We start from the raw sequence: 12,088 nt of genomic DNA, 5'->3' as shown, positions 1-12,088 counted from the left end.
TTATAACTCTCACCTAAGAAGAACCTTAATGATGGGGACTGTTTCCACTTTATAGGATGACACAAAACCAGTGGGCCTGGAATCCCAAGATTCCAGTTTGGGACAACACTTAAGAAGATAAATAAGGAGGCTAATTGTCTTAATCTATTCCATAATTATTTTAATTATTAATCACTTCCTCCTTTGTTGCCTATTACCAGGTCTAGAGGTGGGAGTGTTCCCAAGTCCTGAAGGCAGGCTCTGCCCCCGGCACGCTCCTGTGACTCACCAGGTTCATCTTTATCTCTTCCCATACCTTTCATAACAAGACTTTCTTGAAGCTGCATCATTGCTTCTGGGGATACAGTAAATAGGCTACTGCTACGCACACCAAAGTTGACTCACTTGGGAGAAGAGGTCTTGTTCCTTCTACATCGTTCCCTCCGCAGACGGTTTTGGAGGACGAGAAGGCCAGCTCCGCTAAAACTGGCGGGAGGCTGTTGGGTCAGCGAATGAGTTTGGCTTTTCAGGTGGAGAGTTTTTCCAGCCGTCATATATGAGTTTAAGAAAGGCGCCATAAGGGTTTTTACGCAAGATATTCGCTCTTTGCTGACCTGGCCAAAGGTGATCACATAAAACTTGGGACCTGTTAAGGCAGACCCAGGCTCGGGCTGTGCCACAGGGCACCGCACAGCACTGTCAAGCTGCACCATGGCACATGCTACCGCCCCACTGGTCACCCGTGGTGGCTCCTTGGCAGGCACCCGTCCTGACGATGCTGAGATTCCCCACCCTGGTTTCTGTACGCGGGTATGATGCATTCACAAATAATTTTCCAGGGGAGGTGCCGCTACCAGGCGGTGTGACAGGCGGAGGGAAGGGAAATCAGCCAGGAGGAGAGGAGCAGGGCTGAACGCGCGGAGGCAACGGGAGCCGTGTCGCGGCATCACTGGCACGTGGGAAAGGGGGGGACCGAGAGGGAAGCGCTGACTACAGCGCGAGCAGAGGAAAGGCATGGCAAGAAGCAAAGCAGGGAAGAAGGAGAAGACAGGCAAGGCAGCCGGTGCTCATTCAGCAAGAATTTGCAGCAGGGAGGCCTGTTTGTACGTATTAGCCGGGAACAGTGTGATGCGACTGTGACCTCCATTTTACACCCCACAGCCCTTCTCTGCCTCCTCCTGTCACCCGCAGGCAGGCAGGCAGGCAGTGTCCCAGTGATGGTTTCAGCATCAATAATAGTCACCCTTTTTCTAAGACTAGAAGTATGTAGCAAATAGTAATAATAATAAAAAAACCCCAACAAACAAGAGGAAGGAGTTCAGAACTAGAGATTGTGTAAGTTAAGTGTTGACTATGACAAATGGTAAATGAGGCAGAAACACGCTCTGGGTGGAGATAGGAACGATGTGTGTCAGAGGGGGATGACTGCCTGTGGGACTCTTCTGTTTGGATACAAATCAGATCCTGTGGTCCTCAAAGCTCAATTTGTGACATTTCGCTAATTACAAAAAAAAAAAAAAAAAAAAAAAAAAAAAAAAGAGATTGTAGCGCCAAACTGCAGAAACAGAAAAAAAAAATAAAATTCTCGCTTTGCTCTATGAACAGCAAGCAACTCCAAGTGCCACAGCTAGAGAGGGTGGACAGAAATATGAATTTTACTGGGATGGTGGTGTCCTCTGCCACGCACGTCCCTGGGCTCTGCCTCAGTTCTGCCCCTCTTACGGACAGCAGGACCACGTGGGGCAGAGCGGTGAAGCAGCCGCCCTTTCCTGGTAGCAGGACTAAGCACTGACCAAGAGGCTCTTTGTTGGGGACACAAACAGTAGATATGATTTTTACCCCTGAAAACACAGACAACCTCAAATTGTGGTTCGCTCCCCATTCTTCTACATCTTTTTTCTTTTCTTTTTTTTTTTTTTTTTTAATCTGCTTCTATTTTCAGCTCAGAACGTTAAACAGTGCTGGGTTTTGGCTCCCTAAATAGGCACAGGGGAACTGCAGTGAGCTAGAAAGCCGAATTTTCTCTTTCGCTCTCTGAGGCTGAGTGTGCTTTAGCTTCATGTATTGTGTTGTCAGTATCTCACTGGTATCCTTTAACCTGACAGCAAAAAACTTGCGAGTCTGTGTCTGTTCCTGATGAGGGAAATGCAAAGAGACAAATAAATGCAGACTAATCTTTTTACTTCATAGGGGATCAACAAAGGAAATGTTTCCCTTTTCCCTTTTTATTTCATTTTTACAAGGCTTTCAGCTATTAACATAAGCAGTGTATGCGTACTATAAAAAACTAACATCAGGGCTGCCCTTTAAATAATTACGAGCAAAATGATTGCAACTGAAGAGTTGTAGCATATCTTGTTACTCTACATGAATTATTATGTATATTATCCTGGTTATTCACACATCGTGATAAAGTGGGACTGTTCTCTGAAATTGTGATTTGTTAGCACTTACAGAGATACAAACATCTATAAAGTACGTTTGTTATAAATTAAGTTTACTGAGGTCAAACTAACATTTTGTTGAAAGTTTTCAATTTCCTGTCTCTAATCCAAGGGGCTTTTATATACACCAACTCTAAAACGGGTTCGTATTTAAAAGGCTGACAAAAAGCAGCTTACCAGATTTTCTATATATATTAGTCCCAATTTTTCTCACGCCTGAATGCATCGTGAGGATGACAGCAGTGAAAAGGCCTATGCCATCCCCCAGTCTCGAGTTCAAACTATGCAGAATAAAGGAAAAGGGATCTGCACACGCGTATCTTTCCCTGCTGTTTAAATCACGTGCCTCCTTATCTTGCCCCACTGAAGTGGTGCAGCATTTCTAGGAGAGGCTGATGCTCACCTCTTGTGGAGAGGTGGACTTTCTCATAAACTGGTCCTACAGCAGATTGAGAGCTGTAGTCACCCACAAGGTCGCCTGTGCCAGGACAAGGTATACTGCGGTGTCATAAGGGTTTGGTTTTTTTTTTTTTTTTTAAGTCCTGCTGCCACCCTCTACTGAAGGGATCAATTATAAAATTTTAAAAAGAAAATCTACCTCAGCTAATCGGAGGGACTTGATTCTTTAAGACATTAAGATTAACTGGAGCTGGAGGAGGTTGGGGCTTTGTCTTGTAATGCTCCTGTAATTTTCAAACAGTTGAAGGAATTTTGTGAAACAACTGTCACCGCAGGGAAAAAAAGTGTATGTCTTGAAACACAAATCATGGAAATGATTTTTTTTTTTTTTTTAATTTCTGTCCACCACCCAGAGCTGGTGGACAGAAATAATGAGAGGGAAGAAAATGTACTTCCTAACTGAAATCCTGTAAGAGGCAACAGTTGCAAAATAATTACTTTAAGGTGCGACTGTATGAAGTTTAAAGAGCGAGTCCCAGAAAGTGGATGAGGTTGGAGCAGGATGAAATTAGCAAAGGCTGCTCTCGTAATGATGCTGTGGGATATTACTGCTGCTAAACCATCGCTGTTTGCCTTGGTGATGGATTAACAGCAGTTAACAACGGTCACAGAAAGTCAGAAAACTCAGAAGAGAGAATACAATAAAAACCTATAATATATGCATTTTTTGTCTGATATTTCTTATCCATACACACACAAATACTAGATAAACAAAACTTAATTAACTTAATAAACAAAAACTATGTTTTCATACTTAGTGGACAGATGAGGTATAGGCTGGCAAGCTGAGCTTCTCACATGGTGTCAGGATTTTGTGTTATTACAGTGTCCATACATGTATGTTACGTGCTGATTTAGGGGGAGAGGATGTTACGCAAGCAGCTGTAAGGCTTAGCTGCACACCCCTTTATAGGACACAGCAGCCATTCGAACAATTTTAATTTCATCTGCTGCCTAAGCAATATTGCTATTTCCTCCGTATGTTATATATGTGTTTTCTTACCCATTTCAAATTATAGGCAGGATTATTAGTGCTGCTACCAATAGGGTCACCTCGTGTTTTCAGTACCTTAACACTTTGACAGATATTAACTGTTCACACCGAAATTTTTCAAGCCTGAAGCAGAATAATTTGAAAAAGTTCCAGGTAATACGATTTAGCCGTTTCTGAGAATATGATTTGAGAAATATGTTAGTTTTACTTGTATTAAACCAAAAATCTCACAACTATTTTATAGAGAAGCTCTTAAGATTGTCAGCTTTTAAACTAGGGCCTTGGAAATTTGGCTGAGATGGCATCAGCGGTGCACTTTTTGTCGCTCTTGTGAGTTTACCCAAATCAGAGCAAGTTGCAGTATTTAAAAAGCAGCATCAGTTAGCCGGTGCCGAGCGGAGGCATGCCGGTGCCGAGGTGCCGAATTCAGGCAGTGCCCTCTGCACTGCCTGGCCTCATCGGGACTTGCTCCACAGCTCTGACTCTCGGGTTTGGAGCACCAGGTGCTAGATCCACATACCAATAGTCTCCTATGTGCTCCTGGCTCTCAGCAGTCATAGAATCATAGAATTGTCTAGGTTGGAAGAGACCCTTGGGATCATCGAGTCCAACCATCTACCCTACTCTACAAAGTTCTCCCCTACACCATATCCCCCAACACCACATCTAAATGCCTCTTAAACACATCCAGGGATGGTGACTCAACCACCTCCCTGGGCAGTCTATTCCAATGCCCGACCAACCTTTTTGTGAAAAATTCTTTCCTTATGTTCAGTCTAAACCTACCCTGTTGGAGCTTGAAGCCATTCCCTCTTGTTCTGTCACTAATTACCTGTGAGAAGAGACCAGCACCAACCTCTCTACAGTGTCCTTTCAAATAGTTGTAGAGAGTGATGAGGTCTCCCCTCAACCTCCTCCTCCTCAAACTAAACAGTCCCAGCTCCTTCAACCACTCTTCATATGCTAATAATGGGAGAAGACTGAAGGTGTTTTTACGTGCCCATCACTAGCAGTAGGAGTGGGATTTGGAAGTAGGTATCCAAGAGAAGGTACGTGCAGGCCTGCGGAGCGTCCCAGGACTCAGGAGGTAAGACAGCATGAAGGAACAAGAATGAGGAGAGACTGGAGCAAGGAGGTGATATGGGAGAAAGGAGGCACGTGGGGTTAGGAGGGAAGAGATTCTCTTTGGCTGGGGAACGGGCAAGAGAGGCTTGTGCTGATCAGGTCCTTGCAGTACCTGGTCACGATTCCACGTTTTCAGCCTCCTCGCTCTTCGGCAAGCTCTGTTGCAGAGCTTATCTCTCCTTCCATGCTGGTGGCTGGTGAATACAGAGGGCCCCTGATGCTGCCCGCAGGTCTTGCAGCTCAAGGAGCTGCTCAGGTGTGTCTCTCACAGAACTAAAAGCTCAAACACTGCTTGGCCTGTTCGATAACACTTTTGTTCTTCCTTACACTTTCTTGATTTAAAAAATGACACACTCGAAATCCATCCTACATTAAAGGAATACGAACATTGCAAAATCTCGCTCTCGTCAGCGAGAAAAAAACAATAGAATATTGTCCACAGAAGTGCAATTTATCTTCTATGTGCCTAAACACAATGGTATAAAGTAATTTTTTTTCCCCGCTAACTCCTAAAGGCCTCATAACTAAAACTGATGGTAACGACAGTGAGATTTGATTAAAGACGTACACAATGCCTCCGGCCCCTCCCATGCAAGACTGGCAGATTTTTTTAATCTTAATTTTGAATATGCCTTTTTTTTTTTTTTTTCCTTTTTAAAGTAGGAATTGCACTTCGCTACAATGTCTGGAAAGCGATGAACAGATACAGAAAAGCTGATGAGGAACTACTTCATATTTACAGTTCTAACAGTGCGAAGGCACAGGGCTATGCATTGATTCACAAGGAGCAGACCACTGAGCCCTCACTAGGTACAAGACTAATCTAAACTGTGTCATAAATTCTGTATTTCCAAACTTCTCACTTCTTGAATTTGCTGTATTACTGATTTTTAACACAGTTACTAGTTACAACTTTCATATAAATCTCACACGGGTTTTCCCACTTTCTTGACCCCGTACACATTACTACACAATGATGCAATTCGGACTTTATAAGAGTGAGAACAAAGCTTAGGTAAATGGAGTGTTACCTAATATTAAAATATTTAAATACGAAAACAAGAAAACTCTTAACATGTTCAGCTCCTTTATAGAATGACATGGGAGGAAATGTCACAAGACAAAACAAACCCACCTGATTTTGGACACTCCAGAGATGAGGAAGCTCAGCTGGAGAAGGCCACAACTGCACCTCAGAGCGATGATTCCAAGCGCATTTCGATTTTTTGCTCTGCGTGTCAACAAACAATATATCCATACCACCTTCTTTATCATAAAAAAGCCCACAAAGCCCTAACTTTGCTGGGCTTTGATAGCCCACAAAGAAAGATTGACAACAAAACACTTTTAGCTCAGAGACAGACGCTAATTTCAAAACTGACCAAGATTCCTAAATATTCGGAGATACACAGGCAGAAGATTGATTACTCATTTGAGCTCCTTATGGATAACAACACTCCTACATCATATTGTGATCTTGCTAATTTTAACAATCCTAGTACTTTTAAGAAAGTAAATAATCCTTTAATAAAAGCATTATCGATTTGCCAAGATAAAAATTCCACGTGGCAGGCAGACATGGAAGACAGATTTATTGTGCTCGACAACTATGGAAATAGGGCAGATACCTGCTTTCTGGGGTTAGTTGATGGCTCTCATGGTGCGACAGCTGCAGAAACAGTTGCGGCAGAGCTTCCGCTTCTATTTCTCGACCAGCTTGCTCAAACGGATTCCTCCTACAAGAAGAGCAAGGACGAACAGCGAATTCTAGATTCTTTTGCCACAGTAATCAAGGCAGATTACAGGGAAAAAGAGAGGATTTTCTCCGACAAACCAGGCAACGCTAAGACTGACGGGACCAACGCTTGCGAATGGATTCACAAAGCGTACGCCAAGTCCTTTTGGAGAATGGACAGACTTTTACGACTAGGAAGGAATGAGGTTTCTAAAGTTCGCTGGAGCGGCTGTTCAGCAGTTACCTGTTTGGTGGAAAGAATCCCCAGTGAAGAGACAGACAGCACTGAGGAAGGAGAAAAACGTTCTGAAAACAACACACACGGTCCATCAACCAAGACAGCCAAAGGTGCTGTGGGGTTACTGCACATTGCTAATATAGGTATGTACATTCCACACCAGGACTTTTTTTTTTTTCTCCGCCCAATGAAAAGAGAAAAAAATAAGCTAATCTGGAGATTTGTGGGCAGTAGATATTTGGAGATAAAAACTTGCAATTGCTTTAACTTGACGCTGTGAAGGAAACATTATTGGTATCAGGCAGTAAGTATTAAGCTTCGCTAATAAGTACCTTCAATATGATATTTGAATTAAAGCAGTAAATTTACTAATGCAAAAGACACAGTTAAGAAACATTCCATAATACACAATGCATAGCAGATCTCTGTAAGAGCAGTAAGGACAATTTATTTATTTATTTTTTTAATCAAGAAGTTTAAGGTGTCATCATTTTCGGGCAGACAACCATAAATCTTCTGGTTTTAGATCTGATAAATCCCTTGTGTCGATGAAACATGCCTAAGATAGTCTCAGTGAAACAAATTAACAAAGAGAGTAAGTGCCACCACATTTTGCTACCAGCAAACTGAACACAAGATCTCTGGGGATCATCTAATTATCAATTTCTGAAATAGGAACCTGTCATTATTTACTGTTGTTATGGAAGATCTATTCAGACCTGTTTCCTTATGAAGGAAAACTCTGCTTTGCCTTTCTAGTGCAGAAAAATCAGTTATTAATTACAATCAGAAACAGCGATACATTCCTAACGCATCTCTACCCAGCCCTGCTGCAGGCAACACTAGACAAAGCTCTTGCAGTTTTTAGCGACTCTAGTCATCACTTCTTCCCTCTTGGTGATTTTTGTTACCAGTTAAGTTCTCCTGTGTAGGTAAGACAGCTCTAAGATTACAAGCCAACACGCTTGTTTTCCCATAAAGTACACAAGCAGAATTATATAAAAAAAGCTGCTGGGTGAATAGTTTCAAACGGGTTTGTGTCTACAGCTATTTTCTTCGCTGTCTTCCAGTCTCTGCTTGAAGCACATACCCAGCACTCTTAATACTTTTCTATCACCCTCCCTAGCATTAGTAAGGAATCTGCCAACAGTGCAGCTCTCCATCAACAGGAGCACTCTTTCCTCCTCAGATGAGCGTATTCACAAAACTTGTAAGACTTCCTACAAGATTTGACTGAAATGAATCAAGAGGGTCAAAAGATCAGTAGGAAAAGGGAAAACCATTTGAGAGACTTCATTTCTTCGGGACGCAACACTCCTCCCCCCCCCCCTCCCCCTCCCCCCCCCAAAAAAAGAACATAACAAACCACCAAAAACCAACCCAAAAACATATTCCACATTTGGAAAAATTGATCCCAGATTTAAAAAAAAAAAAAAAAAAAAAAAAAAAAAGTATTTTTGCTTAACAATAATCCTCTGCCATTCTGGGGAACACTATAAACCAACTTGAACGTGTACTGACACGGAAATAACTCTGGTCTACCCCCTCCCTTTCCTCTCCTCTATTCTTCCAATGCTTGTTGCTATATCCGTACTTTCTCTACCTCCAACAAGCATTTTTGCAGCTACCAGAACTTTACTGTTACTGGTATCAAAATTAGTAGCTTAGCACTAGCTCAGATATTCGTGCAGGAGACGCAGTCACGCCTTTAATGGAATACAGGAGTAACTCACACAAAAGCTGTAGTGTTTTCAGAGCTAACAAACACATTGTTTTCACCTTACTGGGGAAGAAACCCACTTTTATTACAATGAGCTTGAGAAGTAGGATTGAAGGTAAAAAATTTGGTAGAGAATTCATCCAACCTAAGTTTTCTCATTCTAGTTACCTGCCTCCATCCTTCCCTCCCAGATGAGGTTTTATGCTGGCTGCAATTAAAGATACTGTAAACTCAAGCTCTGATAATGAGTTAAGGCTTGAAGTTGATCAAAGATACTTGAAGTCTTTTATGATTAAAGTCCACATTTTTGAACCACTTCTAAATGCACATTTATTTAATCTAATACACTTAATTTTCCACCAAATGTATCACATCAAAGATTTGCACAACATCAAGCTTCGCTTTTCCCCCCAGAAATGTGTTCTTACAGCAGTATAGACATGTTCCTTCAGCACCAGGTAAGCAACTGAAGAGGATGGTCAGACATGTGGAGCAGGAGATGGTGGCATTGGCCAGCTTTGTCTTCTTCATTTAGTCCCACATTGATAGGTCAGCTAGTTTTTGTCGATTCTTTTGCCCTGTCTCTGGCTTGCAGGCAAGAGACTTGCATCCAAAAGCAACTAGATTTTACTCTTTCTTGCAGTGAAATTGTTCCACATGGGTTATATTATGCCCTTTGTTAGGCTTACAGCCGGTGGTCTTACTCCAAGGGTTCAAAGGAAATTTCAGTCAATCTTCCAGCTCTCCATGGAAATCAGGAGGAGGGAGCAAACATAGGGAAAAATTCACACAGTGTAACTTAAGGCATCTACATTCCGCAATCTATAAAAAAGGTGTCCCCTTCAGTTTGATATTCCGAATCACCTTCTAGAGAAATCTGCCTTCACACAGACTACACTTAGCTGTCTCCTACACTAGACACTGCCTGTACTGCCCAAGAAACACAACTACTGTATAAGCAGTGTCTACTTATAAACGCTTTTCAGAGATCTGTGCCCTAGTCTAGCCAGACGATATTAAAAATACAATATAAATGAACACACTGCCGTGTCTTGAAAGCTACCATCCCACTCAAGTTCCTGCTGTAAGACATCGCTTTTGCCCTTCTGCCAACACATGGGAGCAGACCAATCAGCTCCCTAACACAAAAAATGGTCATCTCCCAGATCAGCATAGCCACAGAGGATCTCAAACAATACATCACTTTGTTTCAGGGCTGCTTTCCTTTAGACTCTGCAGTCAAGTCTGAAAAGACTAGTCACGTGTAGTGTTGCAATTGCTAACATTTTTCATTCTCACCCTGCAGATTTCAGAAGTGTTGAGGGAAAGGTAAAGCACCTATTCCTGTTAAAGGAAAGAAGTTAGTCCACGACTTCTCATGCTGACTGTGAGAACTCTTGCTCCCTTGGGTCCCTTAATCAAGGAAGAGATTTAAGGCATCATGTTAGTACAGTGAACTGTAAATTCTATAGGATGTCCAATTTATTCTCAGGTACTATAAATTTTATACTGACAAAAATAGTCTGAACCTGAAACTTCTTTATGAGTTCATTCAGCCATAATATTTTGAAAGCACACTTTTTTCTGTAGGAGAGTTATTTGAGAAAAATATGCACTCTTGCCTAAAGAACATTCAAGGTGCAATATTTCTATCAGACTGCACTTTAAGCTGAATGAAATGTCACTTAAGACTCTTCATAAGAGTTTAGTTGGAGTCAGAAGAATAAGGTTCTAGAACAGTCTTCTGAATAATCGGAGGGAGAAAAAAAAAAACACAGAAGACTTTGCAGTAAAATAGAAGCAGATTCACTGATGGACATATTGTTGCCTGTGGCAGTAGATAATTGAACTATGACCTCAATTTTTTTCCCAGTTCTTAGCGAAAGGCTGTTAACATAACAGCAGTATCTTACAAAAAAAAAAAATCAGGATGCTATAATTTAAAATACTATCTTATTTCAATTTTAGGTAATGCACACGCAGTCTTATGTAAAAACGGAAAGAGTCACTGCCTCTCAAAAGAGCACAGCACTTCTAATGTAAGCGAGAGAAAACGCATACTTCAGAATGGTGGAAACATCAGCACTAAGGAACCAGATGGATTAGTAGAGGGCTACCTGAGAACTACAAGGGGTCTTGGCCATCACGGAGATCCTGTACTGAAAAGATCTGTTATACCTGTACCTCATACCATATCCGTCCCTATCGATGATACATGTCAGTTTCTTATTTTAGCTTCTAATGGGCTTTGGGAGGTTTTAGATTACAATGAAGTACTTGCATTAACTCTAACAACATTCACTCATTATTTGAGAAGGTATGAATGCGTTCAACAAAATGGAACTTCTCCATTAAAGTGTCAGTATTTGATGCCTCTCACTGAAGACAACTTAAATGACACAAAGGCTATTAAAGATCTGCAAGATGGAATAGAGATACTGTATTCCAATAAAGACATTTTTCTCACTGACTCAAAAGGCAACCTGAAACAAAATAAGCCAAAACATTCTAGGGGGAACTATTCACAAAGTGAAGATGGAGTTCCTAAGGAAACTGATGACCACAAAAATCAAGCTGATCCAGGACTGTCTCTTTTCAGTAACAATGAAGTAAGTTCACAGAATAGAGAGATAAACCAGTCAGATTCCAGCACACAAGGTGGCTCTGAAGAACCAAAACAGTTTGAGGACAGGAAAGTTTATCTATGTAACCGTTTTCAACTACAGACTGCAGTGCAAGAAGAAACAGACAGTGACACTTCTGGTGCAACAGGTCCAACTTGCACTCATAAACAGCCGCAAAAGGATGTACTGGCAATAGGGTCTAAAAACACAAAACAGCCCCCAAAAGACATAAAAGCGTGCCTATCTAATTGTGACTCAGGTCCACGACTGGCAGAAAACATGGACTCCAAGATATTTTGTGGCAAACTTGCAAGTTACGCTGGTCAAGAACTGCTAAAGAGTCTGTCACCAGTAGGTTCCCAACCACCACAGTGGGAAGATGACACAAAAACATACTTGTCCAGTTGCAAATCACAATCTGCAGGAGGAGGCAGAGTCACCTCTGAGACACTCTACGACAACGCAGCAAGCTACATTAGTGAACAACTGGTAAAGATTGCACTAGCTGCAGGTTCAAGAGACAATATTACTGTTTTGATTGTACTTCTAAATGGATGCGATAAAATACCCAATTACCTCAACATTTAAAAATTTATCATAGGATAACTGGAATGCCACGGTACATACAGTACAAGCTTATGTTTAGCTGTGTCATGTATTTACTTATAAACATCTTAAATGCTGACCCACACAGTAAATCAGACATTTTGACTAGAACTGTGCAAGTGCAATAAAACCTTCTGAAACTCTCAGTAAGAAACAGTAATCAA

At 41.6% G+C, this 12,088-nt stretch overlaps 1 protein-coding gene and 1 long non-coding RNA gene across 2 annotated transcripts; one reads left to right on the top strand and one right to left on the bottom strand.

Annotated features, from left to right (window-relative positions):
- Positions 1–6,096: 6,096 nt before the first annotated feature.
- PP2D1 (protein phosphatase 2C like domain containing 1) lies at positions 6,097–11,993 on the top strand (the record flags this gene model as incomplete). The annotated part of the gene is made up of 2 exons (XM_082479147.1): positions 6,097–7,117; positions 10,663–11,993. 2 exons carry the CDS (start codon positions 6,097–6,099, stop codon positions 11,904–11,906), a joined length of 2,265 nt encoding a protein of 754 aa, XP_082335273.1. The 3' UTR covers positions 11,907–11,993.
- LOC309668676 lies at positions 6,145–10,017 on the bottom strand. Its single transcript, XR_014268865.1, has 3 exons — positions 9,123–10,017; positions 6,630–6,737; positions 6,145–6,232 (listed from the first exon to the last, which is right to left on the bottom strand). It is a non-coding gene; the product is annotated as an uncharacterized lncRNA (long non-coding RNA).
- Positions 11,994–12,088: the final 95 nt, after the last annotated feature.

The sequence above is a fragment of the Vanellus vanellus genome, assembly GCF_965231255.1.
Source record: "Vanellus vanellus genome assembly, chromosome: 2".
Taxonomy (NCBI): Eukaryota; Metazoa; Chordata; class Aves; order Charadriiformes; family Charadriidae; genus Vanellus; species Vanellus vanellus.
Note: the sequence above shows the minus strand (reverse complement) of the source record. Positions and strands in the feature narration are given on the sequence as shown.